A 21598-nucleotide genomic window follows, 5' to 3' on the forward strand; every position below is an offset into this window, starting at 1 on the left:
ATCCCTGACTGGGAGTGACAGGGAAGAGCAGTGGTGGCACTGGTGTGGGCAGGAGGAAAACACCTAAGGGGTAGGGTAGGGAAGAGGACTTGGTAGGGGCTGGGTCATGGTTGGTGCCTTCCCACCCGCTGAACTGAGCATCTGCACCCAGCCCGTCTGAGCTACTTGCAGGATCCCCCAACCCAAGGCTGGGCAGTGGTCACCAACCCAGCCCAGCCCTGAGCCCTGCCCCAGCCCCGAGCCCTGCCCCAGCCCCTAATTCCAGCCTTCATCATTCATTGCATTATTTGACTCTTTATGGATCGGGGCCTTCCCAATCCCAGAATATGCCCCGGCCTGGCCCTGCACCTGGGCACAATTCCTAGGGTCCCATAATCCTGCTCAGAGTCCCGTCGCCAGCCTCCCTGGCGTCTCTTTGGATGCCCCCTCTCTGCACCGCATATGCAGTCTCATGTCACCAGGCTCAACTTCTCTTCCCTCCACCTGCCTCCATGGCTGCCCTGTTCTTGTTCTATGTCTTCTGTAGACTGACAGCCCCTTGAGGGCAGGTTCCAGGAGTGAGCTCCCCAGAATGCTGTGGCTGGGAGGGAGCTGAGCTAGTCTTCTGGACACAAGGACAGAGTTCAGGGAGAGGCCTTGGACTGCACGACCACCTCCAGTCATCAAACAGGAGGGCTGTGGACACATGGGAACCTCTGTCTCTAGCAAGAGGCATTCCTTGTATGTGGAGAAGGGGGCCTGAGAAGGCCCAGGGTCACCTAAGCGGAGCTTCAGCTCACCATGAGTCTGTAGAGAGGGGTGACTGCAGCACAAAGATGGGCCTGGACTGTGTTCCTGGCCCCCACAGAGGGAAAGCCCCTGGAGCTGGGCACTCCCCAGCCACAGAGCTGCTGCCAGCATCTGCTGTGCCTCCTGCCTGGATGAGATCTGATTATTCCTCTAATTGGCATCAAATCATAGCCCATGTCTCTGTCACACATAATTGATGCCCCACTGACTTAGTTTTAGAAGGAGCCTCCAAAATAATTGTCCATGAAACGTGTTTCTGGCTCCTTTCAAAGTCTAAGGCTGAGGGCGACTCTCTCACACCCTCACCAAGACAGAAGCTCCTGGGGCCGTGTTTTCTACCTTGCACTATGGGGCTCGGGCCAGCCATTCCACTTCCCCGAGCCCACTGCCTTGTCTGGTGATGGGGACGGGGGTGGCAGAGGCACCTGTGCACTGCTTCAGATCTCAGAAAACTCTCTGACCTCAAAGGAGAGGCACGTTGAGCCTTTATCAGTTCCAAGATCACAGAACCAGGGCCGTCCCAGCTCTTTATAAAACAGGTGGGGAATCTAAGACATGGGGAGACAGGAGAATTGCCCCAGAGTCCTCATGGATCCTGCCCCGCTGGGAAGTACTCTGGCCTATCTGCCCCTGAATTTCAACACTGTTTTAGTTGAGGTGGGAGGAATTGGCAGCCCCACCTTCAGAGGGAGACATTGTGTTAAAAAATTAGCCAAGGGACCAGGCATGGTGGGGTTACAGTCCCAGCACTTTGGGACGCTGAGGCAGGGGATTGCTTGAGGCCAGCAGTGTAAGACCAACCTGGGCAACATGGCAAAACCCTGTCTCTACAAAAACAAAAATTATCCGGGCACAGTGGTGCATGCTTGTAGTCCCAGCTACTTGGGAGGCTGAGGTGGGAGGATCGATTGAGCCCAAGGAGGCTCAAGGCTGAGGTGGCAGGATCGCTTGAGGAGGAAGTTGCAGTGAGTCGAGATCACACCACTGCACTCCAGCCTGGGCGATGGGTGTGAAATCCAGTCTCAAAACAAGCAAACAGAAAACAAAACAAAACAAAACAAAAACAACAAAAATCAGTCAAGGCCTGCCTCTTTCCCTCAGGACCAGGAGTGTGTCATTGAAGGCTTCCAAAACAGTTGTGATGTAGAGAGGGAGGCCTGCCAATTCTTCCTTCAATTTGGGCTCTGAAAAAGTAAAGGTAAGTGTGTCCTTGAGTGATGTGCTCACAGCAATAGGTAAATGAGTTCAGGAACCTCTCTGTGAGTCATGCTGAGAGGGAGGCCCAAGGCACCAGGGCTCCATCTCCCCACCAACCCTCCACCCCTCCCAAGCATCGGAGCCTCCCCGCTGAACCTGGGTGCTCTTGGAGGCCACAGTTCTCAGGCATGGCAAGGCCACGGGCACACTGCTGAATTCCATCACCCAGTCTCTTCTCTCTGTCTCCTGCTGAGGCAAGGGCTGGAGAGCGTCTGCCCATGCTCCTTCCTTCTCAGTGCACCAAGTCCAAGTGTGGCGTGGGGGTGGGGAGGAACAGTGGGCGAAAAGGCCCCAGTCTGGTTTGGTTCTGTTTATTTTCCTTGAGGGGTGAGAACCCTGGAAAAGAGCATGATTAATTCACCAATACCCCAGAGGACGGGTAGCTTTCTTGGACCATTTGGAAGCTGAAGTCAGGGAAGCGGCTTCCAAGGCAACGGCTACCATGGCAACAAGAGTGCCAGCCTTGGGGGGACCTTGCTCCTCAGCCCCCTGCAGACCTGAAGCAGCTGGAGTGCTGGCATGGGACCAAGGCACCACTGTTCATGGAGCTGGGTCTGGGAGGGGCAGTCGGCCAGGAGGGAGGAGGGGCCCCCAGAGCCCAGGCAGGTAGACATACAGAGGGACAAAGACTGGACGGTCCCTGTGCCCAGAGGCCCTCAGACAGGAGTCCTCAGGGTCCAGCTGAATGAGGGCTGGGGCTGGGGCCAAGGCCTGATCATTAGGTTTTAGAAGAGAGGTCTGAGGCTTGAGACGCTCCAACTGGCTGGGACCAGCTCTCTCCTTCTAGGCCCTGCCCACGCGAGAGCTCTGGAGCTGGGGAGCTGCCTTCCATCATCGCAGGTCCCATGCCTGGAAGGGGCTCTGCGGTCTCAGAGCCTCCTCAGTGCGTCTGCCGGATCTGCCTCTGTCCAGCAGAGCCAGAACTTCCAAGGTCACCAGTGAATAGTGGCAGTACTGGAACCCAGGGCTCTGGTCCCCACTTCAGGCTCTTCCCCTTGTGCCACAGCTGCCCCTCTGGGCCAGGGACTGCATCCCGGAGGGACGGAGCAGCCTGTCCGCAGGAGGATCCCACAGAGGGACAGAGGCCTGGCTCATCTGAAGAGGCCTAGCTCTATCTCCACAGCACACAGTGCTTCTGTAGCGTGCTCCCGGAGCCAAGGACCAGGGAGGGCTCGTCTCCCGCACTGGGACCGTGAGTTGTGTAATTCTGCCCTGGCAGACAACAGTAAATACAGGAGTCCCCCATTATCCCTAGGGGACACGTTCTAAGACCCTCGGTGGATGTCTCAAACCATGGACAGTACCAAACTCTATATATTACGATTTTTCCTATACATACATATCTGTGATAAAGCTTAATTTCTAAATTAAGTATAGTAAGAGATTAACAAAATAGAATAATTGTAATAATATATTGTAATAAAAGTTATATGGATGTGGTCTCTCTCTCAATATCCTATTGTGTTGTACTCATCTATTTTGACCACAGGTAACTGAAATTATGGAATTAAGCGAAACTGTGGATCAATGGGGACTACTCGATTAGCTAAAACTATCATAGCTAACATTTATGGAGCACTTACTATGTGGGCCTGGAACTGCTCTCAATGCTTCACATTTATTAATTTGTAACTTTCACAACAGTTCCATGAAGTAAGCACTATCATCCCCATTTATAGTTGAAGAAACTCTCAGAGATGAAGTAACTGGCCCAAGCCCCAGAGCTAGTAAGTGGCAGAGCAGGGATTTGAATGCAGGCAGCACAGCGCTGGGTCCCAAGCCTTCCTGGAGGGAATTCCAGTTCCACCATTCCTAGCTGTATAGCCCTGGGCAAGCTATTTTTCCTTTCTCTGCTTGGTTTTTCATGTCAAGTGGCATAAAATAATAGTACCTACCTCATAGGACTGCTGAGAATTAAATGCTAATGCCCGTAAACTTCTTAGAAAGTACCTGTTACTTAGTAAGTGCACGACAATGCTGGCAAAACCAAGGTCAGCCAAAACCAAGGTCATGGCATTTAAGCAGAGCCATGCAGGATGAGACGGGCCTTGCCAGGTGGGCCAGGCTGGGGAGGTGGGCTGGGACAGGGCACAGCTTGAGCCAAGGCACAAAGGCTTGAGAGTCTGGGGGATTTGCAGCTGGGCAGGGTGTGTGCCAGGGGTGGAGAGTGCTTGACCTAGGAAGCCCCCTTGAAGTCACATTCCTGTTGGGCCTCCCACTAGGCCGGGCTGGAGTTCAGGGATAGAACTCGTATCCTGGTTCTGGGTCTCCAGGGGCTGGGAGTCTGTGGGCCAAAAGGGTCAGATTTTGCAGGTCTGTTTTCCTCACCAAGCCCACTCCAGGTAGATGAAAAAGGGATGTGAGGGTGTCAGGGTTACTGTCAAGGGAAGACTGTCAACAAACAGTATGTATTGTCAACGGGGAGGCATTCATGGCACAGGACAGCTGGGAGCGTGGCCTGTCACCTGTCCCAAGTGAAGAGCCCTAATCCCATCTCCCCTCTCTGCCCTCCCGAGGGAAAGCAGCTGTCACCAGCACCCAGGCCACCGCCCAGACTCTCAGACCTCCCTTGCCACCTCCTTGGGAACTTATAAAGGTCCTTTCCACCCCAGTCCTCTCCTGTCCGGCTCTGAGGATCACCTGGGACAATGGACAACAAGGTCCTTTGCATGACGTACATGAGGGCTGTTGATGGGAGGCGCCATTTTTCTTTGTTGCATAGTCCTGGGTACATGACACCCCCTTGATAAAGGCTTAGTAATGCTTTAGACAGAGGGGAAATCTGTTTCCTGCTTATGGGCTGCTGGGCACAGAGGACATCTATCAAAGTACATTCTGAAGTCTCCTGTGTCATGGTCGCTAACACCACCTCTACCACTTGATGGGGAGCTCCTAGAAAGCAGAGGCTGTTTCTTACTCATTTCTGGGTCCTGGCACAGAAGAAGCAATTGATAAATGTTTGATGAATTTCATTTCCTCACCTAGGAAAAAAAAAAAAAAGCAATTTCTCCTTCACCTTGTTTTTTGGGTCCAATGTGGTTTTTATTCAGGGGTCCTGGTAAGAGATACCTTCTCCCCACCTGGCTGGACTTAGCCCCAGTTTAGAAGGCCAGTCTCCTTCTCAGGTCTGCAGGTAAAAAAAGGACCCCCAAATAGGCCACAGCTAGAATTTCAGTTTTATTAAAATAAGCACAATGTATAAAAGCACCATGGTGTTGTATAAACGTCTGCCTGACAAATGCAAATCTATTTTCTTTATGTAACTCAACAGTTCAGCTTATCTGAATGGCTGTACCTTCACGAACTCGGGCAGCAGGCACTGCGTCGCTAGAACAGGGCAGTGAGGCTTCACCCCAGTGTGGCTTCACCTCAGGCACAGAGCTCCATCTAACTGCCCAGATCTGTGCCACCCACACAAGACCTGGGGACACAGCAGCAGACACCGACGCTGTCTCTAAGCTTGTCATAGGAACAGCTTAAAATCAGTTAGAATAGGGCACTGCTGATTAAAACCCAAATGCATGGACATTCCAGAAAGAGCAAGCCGTTACACTCTGGGAAGTCCGTGGGCTTGCAGTGGGAGATGAAGGTCCCATCTTTGCTGGAACAGCATGGTTAAAAAAAAACCAAACTTTAAAAAAAAACAAAAACAAAATACAACTGACTTTAGCAGCAATCACAATCAAAGGGGATGATAAATGAGGGACACATTTCAGTCACGGCAAAGAAAGATTATGTGCTTCTCCGTGCTGCAGACCGGAAGACTGATCTGATTTCCTGAATGAGGAAGGCTCCTTGCCCTTCCCTGAATTGAGGGGATGGCTTTGCTCAGCCAAGGGAGAAGACGGGCAAAGAGGACATCCGGAGGACAGAGGAAGGTGGAAGGACCGCCAGAGGAGGGTGACAGAGCTGAGAGGGAAGAGGCACGTGTCGGCAGCCTCTGTCAACTGATGCTTCTTGCTTCTCCCTGCAGGCTGCAGCCGCAGCCGCCGCTACAGCGGTGAGAGCAGGCCGGATCCCAGATCTGCAGGCGGAGAGCAGGTGGAGCCCAGCGAAGAGCTGTTCCTGCTGCAGGCAATTATGCAAAGTGACAAGTGATTGCTTTCCTTTTCAAAGACAACCCCTTTGGAAAAAGCTTTTTCCTCCAGGACCCTAGGGAAATGGGGGTTGGTGGGAACTTTAGGGCCTTCTAGATGAAAAAGCCTGAGTGGAGCCACAGGGCAGACGCTGTCACCTGCTCAGCAGACTTTAGCCACACAGGTTTCCAGGGGGACAACGCCTGGCCAGGCCTAGGGTCTATAAGGTGTGACTGGAGCATTTCAGAGTGCTGTGGGCGGGCTCCTGTCTTCACCACGGCCTGCCTGGGCCTGGGCCCGCCTCCGGGCCAGGCGTGACTTGCAGGGAGGGGAAAGCTTCATGGAGCAGAGGCCATCGGCCAGCGCCTCTGGCTCCTCCGCTAGTTCATTCTCTTCGTGCTGAGATAGCTGGCGGTTAAGGGCGATGGCCTCAGCTGCGAAGAGCGTCAGGTCCATTGTGCTGCTGTTCCTGCAGGGCCGGGGCAAAGCGCAGAAAAGAGGATCAGGACTCTGGGATCAGCCAGGCCAGCTCCGGGACACTCCCACTCGCTGCTGTGGCGCTGCACTCCCACCAGATTTCCCAGAACCGGGACGGGCTGCTCTCTCCAAAGCAGTTCTTGCCTAGGTTTGGAATCTGGCTTGACTGAGGGATTGTAATTTGAGCCCCAAGTACCATCCCTGGACTTGACGGTAAGGGCAAGCTCCCCCTTCTCCTCAGGGCACCCTCCTCTGAGCTCCCACAACGCTACATACAGGTCTACCAGGGGCAGAGACCGGGCACATTAAACGCACCTGTCCCTCCCTCGCCCGGCCCGGGTGGGGAAAAAGCTCCCCGAGCAAGGCCTGCGCTGCTTATGTCACGTCCCCAGCACCTAGCTCAGGACTAGCAGGGACAGGCACTTCGGGTTTGCAGAATAAATCTTCTAAGGTGGATCTGAGGTTTGGCACCTAAAGGCATCTGGAGGCTGCTCTAGAGAGTCAGGTAGGAACTCAAATTGGGCAATAGCAACTGGGTCACACGAATTGAGATTACGGAGGTGTACGACTTCCTTGTGTAGCTCCTAAAAGCTGGCCATGAGGCTGGTGCCAAAACGGTTTCCCACACTGCTTAGCCCTGGCTCTTTGGGAACAGGGCAATCCAGCTGTGAAAGGGCTCCAGAGTCAAACAGCCCAGGGCTGCTGTGTGGCCTTAAGCAAGTTAACTTGATTGCCACTCCTCACCTCTCTCATCCGGAACACCTCTCTTAAATTCATCGTGAAGATTATGGATATAATTGTATCCAGCCCTTAGCACCACGTCTGACATGTGGTAAGGACTTATTATTTTTTTGAGACGGATTATTGCTCTGTCGCCCAGGCTGGAGTGCAGTGGCGCGATCGCGGCTCACTGCAACCTCCGCCTCCTGGGTTCAAGCGATTCTCCTGCCTCAGCCTCCCAAGTAGGTGGCATTACAGGCACCTGCCACCATGCCTGGCCATGGTAAGGCCTTAATCCTAGTGGCCACTATTATCACCGTCTGTCTAGTACTGTACGTGCCCCTCACTCCTGCTCCTTTCACCACATGCAAGGGCAGAGGGAAGCCGCATGTGAATAACCCATGGGTAAGGTCTGTCTTTGGGCTGTAAGTTACATTTCAATGGGAAAAACAGATTTTTTTTTTTTTTTCCTGCCAACAGTGCTAGGAGGGGCCTTTAAGGTGCTGAAGGGCAGAGGAAGCAATCTAGGTGAAGGCAGGGAAGGGTGAGAGATAGATCCAGAGTAGAGGAGAAGAGAGTGAGGAGGAGCCCCTTTGGAGAAGGCTACTTGAGCCTAGAGATAGGCTCCCCGGGCCCCACCTCCACCCCCATGGTGGCGGAGAGCTTGAGGAAGAGCAGGGCGTGGGGGTGGTCAGAGCATTTACCTCTGGAGGACTTGCGGCGTGGGGAGTCCCTTTTCTGGAGCTTGCTAGAATGGGAAGGACAGATGTGTAGGTAAAGCACTGCTCCCTCCTTCCAAGAGCTGCCCCGCCCAAGCCAGCAGTGGGGAGGTGACTCTAGGCTGCTGGCCTGGCACAGGGACTCCGCTCTGCTTGCTTGCAGGGTCAGGCCTTCCAAGCAGAGCAAGGAAGGTACAATCTGCAGGCGCAGCCCCCACACAGCTGCTTCTGCATGGAAAGCCCCTCTTTCCCTTTGCCTGGCAAAGTCCTAACCATCCCCCAGGACCCAGCTCAAGGGTCACTTCACCTGTGACGCACATTTCCCCTTCCCTGCCACCTTCCTGCCTCAGTCTCAGGCCCGGGGTGGGGAGTGGGGTCCTGCTCCCTTTGTGCCCCTAGCGCTGTTTAGAAGCCTTTATCACGCTGTAACTTATCCCCTTGTTTATTCTCTCCACTAAAGCGTCGACACAGGGACTGGGTCTCACTTGTCCCTCTGGCATGTGGTAGGTGCTCACTTATGGGTCTGGGAATGAGCCACTTAGACACTCCAACTGGGTCCCCGACTGTAACACAGGCTGCCAATGCTTGCCTCCTTCCACTGGTAGGGTCGCTGAGGCTGGCCAGGGCCTGGCACACCAAGGAGACCAGTAAGTCATGGGAGCATCTGGCAGACCCCTTGGAGGGCAGAGGTCAGGTATTGTGAGTAGCCAAGGAGGATTCTAAAAAATGTTTTCTAGTGAAAACATGAATTCTAAGCTTAGGGAAAAAATACCATCATTTGCCTTTCAGGCCAGCTGTACCCAGACTCCCAGACCATGAGGAGAACTTATGTGCCCCAACTCGGCCACACACCAATCAGCGCAGCAAGGCCTTGCTCGCTTCTGGGTGCTCTCAGCTAATGATGCTTCTATATAAGGGGAGGATGCTACAGACTTCAAATGACAACAGGATGCTTGCAGGTAACAAATCCCCAGAGGACTCTGTTGGGGCTCAGTCTGTGGCCAAGGTTAGAGCCAAGTCTACGGCCTATAAGGTGCTCAGTCTGGGGTAACAGGAGGAGTTGATTCGCTCTATACACACAGGGATAGACGCTGTCCTCTTCAGCTGTACCACCCACAAGGCTGGTGCTCAGCACTCGCTGGCATGACAGCTTCCTTGTGGCCATGCCACAGCCTGGAACGGTGGAAAACACCCCTCCCAGAGTCACTCACCCCCTGCACCCATGGGTGCTGCAGAACTTGGGCGGCGCTAAGTCTCTGCTTCGCATCTCGCACCAGGAGCTTGGAGATGAGGTCTTTGGCCTCACTGGAGATGTGTGCCCAGTCCTTGTCAGGAAACTCATACTTGCCTTCCTGGATGCTTTCAAACAGCTTGTTCTAGGTACAAAAGATTCCTCCTGAGGCCACACTGCCAGGGATGGGCAGGATGTGCCTGTCATTGTTTTGATCAACCAGCTTCAGTTGAGCTCAGCTGTAGCTGCAGCTCATGGCTTGGGGATGCCACAGACTGGGGCCTCTTCCCGGACTCACCCCGCACTATCCCCTAGATGAGCAAACTATACAGAATGCCCTTGGCAGGCCAGGATGGCTATACCCTTGGTGGGCTGGACGGGTGATGAGTGGAGATCGCCCACAAAACAAAGCCCAAATTCCTTGGCTCTTCCTAGAGGACTCTCTGTGAACCTCTCAGGCCTCATCTCCCACTACCACCAACCTACTACTCCACTTTTCCTTCCTAGACACTCCAGCTATTTCATGTGTCCACGTCTGTGCCTGTGCTGTTCCTTCTACTTGTGATTCTTGTCCCTCTTCCCCAGGGCAGGATGCACCCTTTAAGAGTCAGTTCAGGGCCGGGCGCGGTGGCTCATGCCTGTAATGCCAGCACTTTGGGAGGCCGAGGCAGGCGGATCACAAGGTCAGGAGATTGAGACCATCCTGGCTAACACGGCGAAACCCTGTCTCTACCGAAAATACCAAAAATTAGCCAGATGTGGTGGCGGACACCTGTAGTCCCAGCTACTCAGGAGGCTGAGACAGGAGAATCGCTTGAACCCAGGAGGCAGAGGTTGCAGTGAGTCAAGATCGTGCCATTGCACCCCAGCCTGGGCGACAGAGTGAGACTCTGTCTCAGAGAAAAAAAAAAAAGTCAGTTCAGGCATGATCTTCTCTAACAATCCTGCCCTGAGCTCCCAGCTGGGCAGAGTGTCTGATTATCTCTATTTTACCTCGTGGCCACCCTGACAAGACGGGGAGAGGGCACTATGAGCCCCCATCCTGATCAGGAACGCTCTCCCAGCCCAGTCCTGCTTGGCATCCCCCAACCACACTGACCCCAAGCAGGGTCTACGCAGTGCTTCCTGGGGCCGCACTCACCTGGCACACCCTGCAGACCTCGCCCCGATCCCAGCCACAGTCGGCCCCGCAGTGGCCCACGAAGGGTGGGTAGCCGCTCAGCATGATGTAGAGGACCACGCCCAGGCTCCACAGGTCGCAGCGCTTGTCGTAGAATGTGGCCTGGTCCGTGAAGACCTCTACCACCTCAGGGGCCATGTATTCTGCTGAGCCACACTGTGGGGGCCAGGGTTGGGGGAGAGGGAGATGGCAGAGAACAGAGAGGCTTAGTTACAGCAGAGGGGATGGCAGAGAGCAGACTGTGATGGGACTGGAGCAGGAGGCTGGAAGGATGGGAGACAGAGCAGGAAGTCATCAGGAAGGCCAGCCAGTGAGCCGCCTGATGCCACCAAGGCACCTGCAGACTGAGCCCCATCATTCCCCAGTATCCAGAGGAGCAGTTCAGGTCACCTTATCCTTCCAGCTCCTCCTCCAGTAGGCAAAGACCCTTGGCCAAGAAGTTCCAGGAATCTCTCCCTGCCTCAGCTTCCTATAAACAGATATTTCATGTACAGGTACTTAAATGCACCAAGAATATGGCTCTGGGAGGGAGATCCATTTCCACACAGCATGATTTCTTAAAGTGGATCCTGTCAAGCTCCCCTGCTAGCTCAGAGCAGGAAGTGTAAGAATTTAGAATTAAGAGACCATCAAAGCTAGAAAAGCTCTTAGAACAAATCCAACCTTCCCACCCCTCCCATTTATAGATGGCAAAGGCGAGGCCGAGAACAGGACAGGGATTTGTTTGAGCACATCAATGGCACACCTAGGACCAGAGTCCAATATTCCTTTCTCTCACCCTTGTGTAGAAAACGGCTGATAGGAATCAAACACATTCTTTTTGCTCCACTCTTCACTATTTCAGGCTCACCAAGAAAGAACCACCTCCCCGCTCCACATACCCTGCAAAACTAATTTGACTGAAAGACGGTAAGTGTTCTCAAGAAAGGATATTTTCTTTGTTATTGGCATTTAGAGTTAATGACTTTGAAAACAAGGTAGCCCGGTGTGTTAGAAACTAATAAAGATTCCTGATAATGTTGTTTAGAATAAGATACAACACAGGCATATTAAGGGCATGTCTTAAAAGGGTTATTAGGAAAATTTACTTGTGAAGCATACAAATCTCAAAAGAATCAGAATTATACTCTATTAGTTGTACAAGAGATGTCTTGGGAAGAAGTAGCTCCAAGCAGCACCATCTGGTCATGAAATGTGAAATCAGAGAAGCAAACAGGCTAACTTGGCCAAGCGATCCCATGTGCATATAGACTGAGACCTCACAGTTCCCACCACAGAGAGACTATCCTGTCCAGTCAGGGAGGACTGCTCCCCATCCCCCATCACAAGGGGGCTGCGCTGTGCCTTCAGCAGTGGGAATGGGGCTTACAGAACTACCAAATGCTCATAGGCAAAAGGGCTGGCCTGGGAGTAGGGTCTGTCTTCACCTGCGTCAGGAGTCAGGGTTCAGCCTGTGCTTTTTTTTTTTTTTTGAGACGGGAGTTTCGCTCTTGTTGCCCAGGCTGGAGTGCAATGGTGTGATCTCGGCTCACCGCAACCTCCGCCCCTCGGGTTCAAGCGATTCTCCTGCCTCAGCTGCCCAAGTAGCTGGGATTATAGGTATACACTACCACGCCTGGCTAATTTTGCATTTTTAGTAGAAACAGGGTTTCTCCATGTTGGTCAGGCTGGTCTCAAACTCCCGACCTCAGGTGATCCACCCACCTCAGCCTCCCAAAGTGCTAGGATTACAGGCGTGAGCCACTGCAAACGGCCAGCCTGTGCTTATAGATATAATTTGTCTCTTCATCAGCAGAGAGGACTCACCCCAAACTAACAGTCCAAGTGTCAGTTTCATTAGCAACTAAGGGATCAGGGGAGGCTTGAGAGCCACGAACACAGAGCAGTAAGCAAAATGACCACTCAGGCAGCAGGAAGATAGGTCCAGTTGGTTTGCCATCCTTAACCCTCTGTTCTGGACCTCCCAGCTCTGGGTCAGGGAAACACTCCAAATACTTAGGAGCCCAGAGGAAGCATACATACTGGCGTGGTCAGCTCCGGTGTGGTTATGGGGGTGCAGGAGTTGTTCAGTTTCACCCCACTGCCCAAGTCAAAGTCACAGATTTTCACTGGAGACACCTGAAAAGGAAAACAGAAGCCAGCGTCACAGACATAAGAAACTACAGGGCAAGAGGAGCCAGGCATGGCTGTATGGGTGCATGGCTGAGTGGCTGTCACGCCGCAGCTGGTTTTATTAGGTCATGTTTGCTCTCCGGAGGTTAACAAGAAGTCCCCTGAGGATTTCTTCCCAAGTGTCTTATTCCCTGTGCTCTCTTATTTCCCAACTAAGGGAAAAATGGGTGGACTATTTGGTGTCGGATTATTGTGAACTCAGACCAAAGTAAGAATGGAACTCTTGCTGGCAAACGATGGTACAGGTTGCAGCACAGCAGCTAGGGAAGTTACTATGTACTCCTGAGAGACAGACTTCTTGCAGCCCATTCAGTGGAGTGCAAAGGAGCTTGCAGTAAAACCCCTGACCGCCTCAGGTCGCTTAGGGTGACCAACTTGTCTGGGGTGGCTTGCTTGGGACTTGATCAGTTTAAACACAGAAAGTCCCATGTTCCAGGAAACCCCTCAAACGTGGGAAAACTGGGATGGTTGGTCACTGTAGGTGGCATCAACACAGTAACCAAGTCCACCAGAACTGGATGCTGCGCCTGAGACCACAGACAGGTGCCTCATCTCTGGAGCCAACCAGGAGGGCAGTTTGGGTGCATACATGAGAATGGATGAGAATGGCCTACATGGTGTGTAAGCAGCACAGCGAGTGAACTAAATGGTTGTTCTCTGAGACCCATGTCCTCGCCGGGAAGCCTGGGCAAGTCCCTCGACTTCTTTCTCTCCTTCCTTCCTCCCTCCCCTGTTCTCTATTTTTCTTCTTTTCTTTTTCATTTAGCCTCTTTCTCATTAGTGGTAAAATATAAAGCATAAAATATGAGATTTTAGCCATTTTTAAGTAGACCGTTTAGTGGCATTAACTACGTACATTCACACGGTTGTGCAACCATCACCACGATCTGTTGCTAAAACTTTTCCATCACTCCAAACAGAAACTCTATACGCATTAAGCCATAACTCCCATTCTTTCTTCCCCTAGCCCTAGGTAACTTCCAATCTGACTTTATTAATTAATAAAGACTTTCTGTCTTTATTAATTTGCCAATTCAAGATATTTCATATAAGTAGATGTACACAATATTTGTCCTTTTATGTTTGGCTTATTTCACTTAGCATAATGTTTTTGAGGTTCATTCATGTATCAAAACCTCATTCCATTTTATGGCTGACTAGTATTCCATTGAATGTATGTACCACATTTTGTTTATCTGTTCAGCTGCTGATGACCACTTGAGTTGTTTCTACCTTTTGGCTGTTGTGAATAATACTGTAATGAATACTGGTATACAAGTATCTGTTTTCAATTGTTTTGGGTAATACCTAGGAGTGGAATTGCTGGGTCATATGGTAATTCTGTGTTTAGCCTTTGAGGAACCGCCAAACTTTTCCACAGAAGTTGCACCATTATATAATCTCACCAGCAATGTATAAGGGTTACAATTTTTCCATATCCTCAACAACACTTACTATTTTCCATTTTTTAAATTACAGCCTACCTAGTAGTATGTGGTGGTATCTCATTGTGGTTTTGACTTGCATTTCCCTAATGACTAAGGATGTTGAGCATCTTTTCATGTACTTGTTGGACATTTGTGTACCTTATTTGGAGAAATGTCTGTTTAAGTCCCGTGTCCATTTCTAAATTGGTTTGTCTTTTTGTTGTAGCGTTTTAGGAATCCTTTATATATTTTGGATATTAAACCTCGACCAGATATATGATCTGCAAATATTTTCTTGCATTCTGTAGATTGTCTTTTCACTTTCTTGATAGATAATGTCCTTTGAAACTTAACCTCTCTTTTTCTTAAGAGACAGGGCTCTCACTATATCACCCAGGCTGGCCTCAAACTCCAGGCTCAAGCAATTCTCCTACCTCAGCCTCCTGAGTAGCTGCGACTACAGGCATGCAACCACTGTGACCAGCTAATTTTTTAATTTTTTGTGGAGATGGGGTCTCGCTTTGTTGCCCAGGTTCTTAAGCTCCTGGCCTCAAGTGATACTCCCGCCTCAGCCTTCCAAAGTGTTGGGATTACAGGCGTGAGCCACTGCCTGGCCCCAATTATTCCTTTCTTTCTCCTTCCCCCCTTTTGCCTTTCCTTTCCTCACTTTCTTGTTTTGAGACAGGGTCTCTGCTGTACAGGCTGGAGTGCAGTGGTGTGATCATGGCTCACTGGCTATACATGTTTCCTAAGTTTCAGTTTCCTTGTCCATAAAATGAAGGTAATAATAGTAACTACCTCATGATATTTTATAAACACTAAATAAATATAAGTGCCTGGCACAATGTAAACACTCAAGAAGTGTTCACTGTAATTATCAGTAGTAATCATAATAATAAATTATAAAGTTCTATGACAGAACCAATGATAGGAAGTCACAAGATCTTATTTGAGCGAATCCATTATTATTCCCCATAAAAGAGTTGTGAGTAGCAGACTGACTCATTCATTCAAGGCCAACTCTTATTTATGAGCCATGGCTTCATCCAGACCACAATATATATGCTCTTGAATACACACATGTATATACACGCAGAGCTGTGAACATGGGCCCCAGCACCACCAGGGCCTAAATCTCTCCTAATAAACACAGAATTTGTCAAATTCATACACTTCCATTTACTTAAAGAGATCTGCTTCATATAAGATTAAGTTGTTTGGCTGGGCGTGTTGGCTCACATTTGTAATCCCAGTACTCTGGAAAGCCGAGGCAGGTGGACTGCTTGAGCTCAGGAGTTTGAGACCAGCCTGGTCAACATGGTGAAACCCCCGTCTCTACTAAAAATACAAAAATTAGCCAGGTGTGGTGGCACATGCCTGTTGTCTCAGCTACTTGGGAGGCAGAGGCGGGAGGACCACTTGAGCTTGGGAAGTCGAGGCTGCAGTGAGCTGTGATCATGCTGCTGCATTCCAGCCTGGGTGACAAAGTGAGACCCCATCTCAAAACAAAACAAAACAAAACAAAGGTCTTCACGACTTACATCAACTGAATAAAAGTAGGTGCATTGGACTAGAAAATATTAATTTTGTGTAGGTCTCATATATTTTCCAAACTCTCAGGCTTACATCAATCACACTGATGATCAAGAGCGAAGAAAGGATGAGGATGGGCAGAAACATCACACAGCAAGTGTACCATTCTCACATGTCCAAGATGATCAGTTCAAGTTGGTGCCTGAGGCCAACGGAACTGCTAACAATCCATCCTGAAAGCAAGGATGGCTTCCTCGGTAGGTATAAACTATAACATTCCAAACCAGGCCCAAAGTACCTTTTCTGGAGATTCACACAATATATTTTCTGGTTTCAGATCACGATGAGCAATGCCTGACATGACAAAGAGCAAAAAAGTGGTTAACATATGCACATAATTATCCAACATTCCACACACAATTAATTTTTTCCAAATGCTGTTGTTCGCAGATTAATTCCCAATTATGGTACATTAAAAAATCAACGAGCTGCAGGAGGCAGAAGTAACCAGAGACACAAACCAAAAGCACAGTTGATTCTGAAGGTTCTTTTGAAGAGGTTTAGAAGTCTGGCAGGGATAAGAAGGGCTAAATGAATCCCAGCCAGCCTACCCCTCAGCACCACAGTGACCACCAAGAAGAAGGCCTAATGCAGAGCAGAGAGCTCTGCAAACGGCAATGCTTGGAACAGCAATGCAGAAATAATTAGTGCCTTGTTTAAGAGCATCTCAGGGGCTTAACTGCTCTACCTCATTTCTTCTTGTGTGGCTGATTAAAAAAAAAAAAATTCCTTCAGTGCGAGTCTCTGAATGTTCAGAGGAGCAAGTATTAGTTACCAAATCTCCCAAAGTGACCGATTCCCTTCTCACCTGCTTTGCATGTCCAAGGCAGCCCTGCCAGCAGCACAGCAAAGACTGCTTTGTCCCCAGGATGCTGTTATTTTTGTTTTTTAAAATAGAGATGGGGTCTCGCTATAGCCCAGGCTGTTCTTGAAATCCTGGCCTCAAGCAGTCCTCCTGCCTTGGCCTCCCTAAGCATGGGGATTACAGGTGTGAGCCGCCACGCTGGGCCCACCGGGGTTGCTGTTTTTAAGAGAAAACCCCTGCACTTTGGCCAGGACTCCTGAAGGAGACTGGAGATAGCAGCTTAGTCCATGAGGGGTTAACCTGCTGACCTGGCCAAGAAGGCACCTGGGGGAGAGCCCTCTTCCAACCACAGAAAGGGACAAAGAACTAACTAAGGGCCATGGTGTTTTGGTGGAGGACACAGAAACCCCCCTTTCCTCTTTCCTTCCACAGCACATGCAGCACAGAGACAGGGCTGGAAGGCTCAGCAAGAGTCAGAGCTACAGCTTGGAAGTACTGGAAAGCGGCAGCGGATTCTCGGGGTGATGGGAAAAGCAAATTCTACTTCACTAAAACTCCCTCAGTGATCAACTTTTTCAGCAGTCCTCCAGCTCCCGACTAGAAGGCAAAGGCCTGGCCCAGGCCACGGGAGGCACTTCACTAAAGAAGAAAAACCTGAGCTCCAGCAAGCTCAGTAACTTCATCAGTCACCTAATTGAACGAGAACCCAGAGCAACTCAGTCCAGGCTGCACAAATTGAGTAGCACTGCTCTGCAGCTCGCCGTACTAAAAGTGAAAGATATTTTCCATTACAGCAAGTGCTCCCACAGAAGGATCACGAGCCGCACATGGAGCCTTACTCTCCAAATAGGCGCCCATGGCCCAGTCGTCCCTCAGCCTGAGAACTCAGAGACCGTAATAATGGGGCTGCCGTGTGAGCACAGCGGTCATCGAGCTGCTCCGGTTCATTTCCCAGAGGTTGAGCTGCAATGTGTCCAGTATTTAAAAGTATGGAACTTGTTTCAGGGCTGACCCATTCTTGCCCAATTCATCTTCCCCGTGTGAAGTTATTTAGCAAACAGCCAAGTTCAGCTGGAAATCGTTTTTCATCCCCTCCAACTTCGAGTCACACGGGCAGCTGGCCAGCTACATGTTAACAAGCGCCTCAGAACTCCAAAGACACCACCGGCCTCTGTTCCCTTCAGTGCATTCTTGTAAATAAATAAACAAATAAATAATAAAACCTGCCTTTACCACCCCCTCCAAGGGGTGGATCTTGTAAAAAGCATGACCCAGTTTTGCAGTCTACAGAGGCAGCTTGGGGAGCAGCTGTAAATCTTTGTCAGGCAGGTGTTACCTCTATGCATCCCAGCTTTCAGAAACAGAGCTGCTGCTATTCATCATGCTGCGGAAGGCACAGACACCCCCTTCTAGTTTTCATCCTAGGTGCAAGTCAGGGCCCCAACATGGGCACTGTTGGTATGCAGACCTCCTTCAGCCACTGGAGGAGGGAGGTGGGCTCCATGAACCTGAACCTCCTGGACACACGCCACACTCGTCTGCACCGGATTGTGGGCACCAGGTGGAACGTGTGAGTAGCATGCCTCCCACTGGTCCCGGGCACCCACAACCAATGTGGCTGGCCAACATCCACAACAGAGAGGGGGCAGACCTAAGTCACAAGTTATTCACTTCACTCCCACCCCCACCAGGCAGAATGCTTTAACGGAATATTAGGAATAAAAATGCTTTCTTCCTGGTGGGGGGGTGAGGATGGAGGAAATAAATCGTATTTATTGAAGAACTACGACATACCAGGAACTATACTCCATCTATGCTGCACATATACAATACAAACACAAGGTACACATTTTTCATCTAGGAAAGGCTTAGAATAGTGCCTAGCACATACCAAGTGCTATACAGTGTTAACTACAGTCTATGACGCTATTATCTCAAATTCTCACCATAGGGTAGGCATTATTACTGATAGAACACATAGCTAGAAGACACGTGAAACCAGAATTCATTTTTTCCAGGGTACTGCTGTTAGGCAAATTAAAAAAAAAAAGTATGGAATAGTCAAACGGATTTATGGAAATGTAAAACCAATGTGTGGAAAGATTTAAGTCACTACAAAAGTTCCTAAATAATCAGTCATAGGAAAGGGACTGTAACCTGAAGTGTAAATCAAATCTAGTAACCTGTGAGTTACCAATGTGCTCTTCAACAGATACCTCAAATGTACATGTTAATAGAAAAGTATAAGATAGGCACCGTGACTCACACCTGTAATCCCAGCAATTTGGGAGGTTGAGGCAGGAGGATTGCTTGAGCCCAGGAGTTTGAGACCAGCCTGGGCAACATAGGGAAACTCCATCTCTACAAAAAATTACAAAAATTAGCTGGTCGTGGTGGCACACACCTGTAGTCCCAGCTACTTGGGAGGCTGTGGGAGGATTACTGGAGCCCAGGGAGGCTGGGGCTGCAGTGAGCCCTGATGGCGCCCCTGCACTCCAACCTAGGTGACAGACTGAGACCTTGTCTAAAAAAGAAAAAAAGGAAAAAGAAAAATATATTTTTCATTTACTGTGAACAAGATATATTAAACTATGTATATCCTATCGTGCCAATTTTGAAAAGAGACAGAGGTGATGTATTTTAAAAGACTAGAAAGAATAACACCAAGATATTCACATTAAGAAGGTCATATTGTGTATGAGCTTTATATTCCTCACATGGTAAGAATCTAAGAAAAGAAACATCATCCACACACAGTCACACATACCCTGTTCAATGTGAAATTTATGCTTTCTCCTCCCTGCTCTTTCTCCTGTATCCCTATGCTGCTCAGCAGCTCCACCACCCACCCACCGTTCACAGCAGAAGCCTCGGAGCCATCTTGGACTGTTTCTCCCCCAACTCCCATGGGTGAGCGTGTTCAAACCTCAAGCTGCCTTCCAGCCACACCATCTCCTGCACCAGCCCTCTGCCTGGCCTACCACCTCCCTTGGTACCTAGAGGCTGGCCAGCCCAACCCACCCACCAAGGCAAAGGCTGGGTTCACCTTTGGTATGCAGGAAGTCAAGGGCAGCAGCAACGTCCCGCACCACTCGGCTGGCTTCTCGCTCATTGAAGTGCTTCTGCTTCTGGATGTGGGCTAAGATGGAACCTGGGGAGCAGAGGGGACACAGAAGAATGCCTTTTTGGGCTCTAGTAAGCATAACTTCTTTTTTTTTTTGAGACAAAGTCTCGCTCTGTCACCCAGGCTGGAGTGCAGTGGTGCAATCTCGGCTCACTCTCGAACTCCTGACCAAGGGATCCGCCCGCCTCAGCCTCCCACACTGCTGGGATTACAGGCGTGAGCCATTGCACCTGGCCGTATAACTTCTTAGAGGCCATGTTTTCCCAAGTTTGGAAAACTTGGCGTGGGGACATGGGGATTCATCGCTTATTCATCACTACCTGTCCAGCTCCAAGTGTGGGGCCTGGCACAGAGGAGGTACCAGCTTGTATGTCTGTTAAACAAAACTGCACTGCTCTCTTCTGTACCTGTCTATGAGGAGCTCAGAAGCGAGAGCCAAAAAATATTAACAATGCTGGGGCTGATTTGGCTTCTGCAATCAAAAGGAATAAAACTGAAGGCACTTGGAGCCGAGGGGGACTCTCTGTAGCAGCATTTTCTCCCCTGCATCTGATCTCTGATCCAAACAAGAGCACAAACTTTCAAATGGAAATGCCACACCCTTGCCAGACATGTAAAGGCCTGGGAAAAGGGGGAAAAATGGGTTTTCCTCCTGAGTGTTCCCATTTATTATTGTTTTGTTGGCAATGGCTAACATTTACTGAGTAGTTACTAGTGCCATGTGCTATGGAATACTCTTGAAATAAACTGTCTTATTCTCACAATTGGACAAAACGGGTAGTATACTTATCCTCGTTTTACAGAGGGGGATCCTGAAGCCAAAAAGAAAAACGGTCGAGGAACGTGCCCAAGATTACGCACCAGTAAGGGGTGACGCCAGGACTTAGGCCCAGGGCAGTTAGGCTTCAGAGTCTATGCAGACAGCCCCCAGCAGGACTTGTGGTCTGACTGCTGCAGGGATGGACTCTCTTGAGCCAACCACACTGGGTCTGGCCTCAATAACCTACATTAAGTTTACTGATATGGCGACGGAGGATCCCATCTGCATGCAGCATTTCAAACATGTACTTAACAGTCAGTCATGTGTTGTTGGGTGGTGCAGGGGCAGACACAGGCAGGAACATGCGGCTTGGCTTCATGTGGTCTACGTTTACTACTAGAAGCCAGTATTTCTGGGCTGCAGGTATTATCTCTGTGTCCTAAAGATGGCACGTGTCTACTGTTTTTTTTGGGGGGGATGGGGAGAGCATGAGAGAAGGGGAAGAACTGCCAAAGACTGTTCATTTGCCAGATTAAACAACGGATCCCAATGTGCTAGGGAACATTCCCAGAAAACCGGCTCCTGACTAGGTCCTAGCTTGCTCTGCTATAGTGAGCCTCGTTTTCAAATTTGCTAAAAGGAAAAGCAGAGAGTAATGCTGTACATTCTTTTTCTTTTTTTTGAGACGGAGTCTCGCGCTGTTGCCCAGGTTGGAGTGCAGCGGTGTGATCTCGGCTCACTGCAACCTCTGCCTCCCAGGTTCAAGTGATTCTCCTGCCTCAGCCTCCTGAGTAGCTGGGATTATAGGCATGTGCCAGCACGCCCAGCTAATTTTTGTATTTTTAGTAGAGACGGGTTTCACCATGTTGGCCAGGCTGGTCTTGAACTCCTGACCTCAAGTGATCTGCCCGCCTTGGCATCCCAAGGTGCTGGGATTACAGGTGTGAGCCACCGCACCTGGTCTACTCTACATAATTCTAAGACAGCCTCCAGCATACCAAATTGTTTTAATAATATTAGCAGCCAACATTTATTGGGCCCTCGGTGCCTACCAGACACTATGCTAAGCATTTCACATGAATTATCTCATTTAATATTCATAGCAACCCAGTGAGGTAGGTGCTATCAATATCTCTATTTTATAGAAGGGGGTATTGTTTGGAAAAGGTTAAGTGACTTGCCCAGGATCACATATGGCTGGTAAGTGATGGAGCGAGACTTAAGCCATAGCTGTGTTGGTTTCTAAAGCATGCTCCCTCAGCCACCAA

The 21598-nt window shown here is 50.0% G+C and overlaps 1 protein-coding gene across 3 annotated transcripts in view; it reads right to left on the reverse strand.

The window, feature by feature from the left end:
* Window positions 1-5199: 5199 nt before the first annotated feature.
* MKNK1 (MAP kinase interacting serine/threonine kinase 1) overlaps window positions 5200-21598 on the reverse strand; it is a 46144-nt gene continuing 29745 nt past the window's right edge. For all 3 annotated transcript variants that reach the window (XM_025357833.1, XM_025357824.1, XM_025357842.1), the window contains 7 exons: window positions 19493-19597; window positions 15880-15935; window positions 12472-12567; window positions 10411-10605; window positions 9250-9414; window positions 8024-8067; window positions 5200-6591 (listed from right to left, as the gene is read on the reverse strand). In XM_025357833.1, coding sequence (XP_025213618.1) covers window positions 6366-6591; window positions 8024-8067; window positions 9250-9414; window positions 10411-10605; window positions 12472-12567; window positions 15880-15935; window positions 19493-19597 — 887 coding nt within the window. In that variant the 3' untranslated portion in view covers window positions 5200-6365. The remainder of the gene's footprint in view (window positions 6592-8023; window positions 8068-9249; window positions 9415-10410; window positions 10606-12471; window positions 12568-15879; window positions 15936-19492; window positions 19598-21598) is intronic.

The sequence above is a fragment of the Theropithecus gelada genome, chromosome 1 (assembly GCF_003255815.1).
Source record: "Theropithecus gelada isolate Dixy chromosome 1, Tgel_1.0, whole genome shotgun sequence".
Lineage (NCBI taxonomy): Eukaryota > Metazoa > Chordata > Mammalia > Primates > Cercopithecidae > Theropithecus > Theropithecus gelada.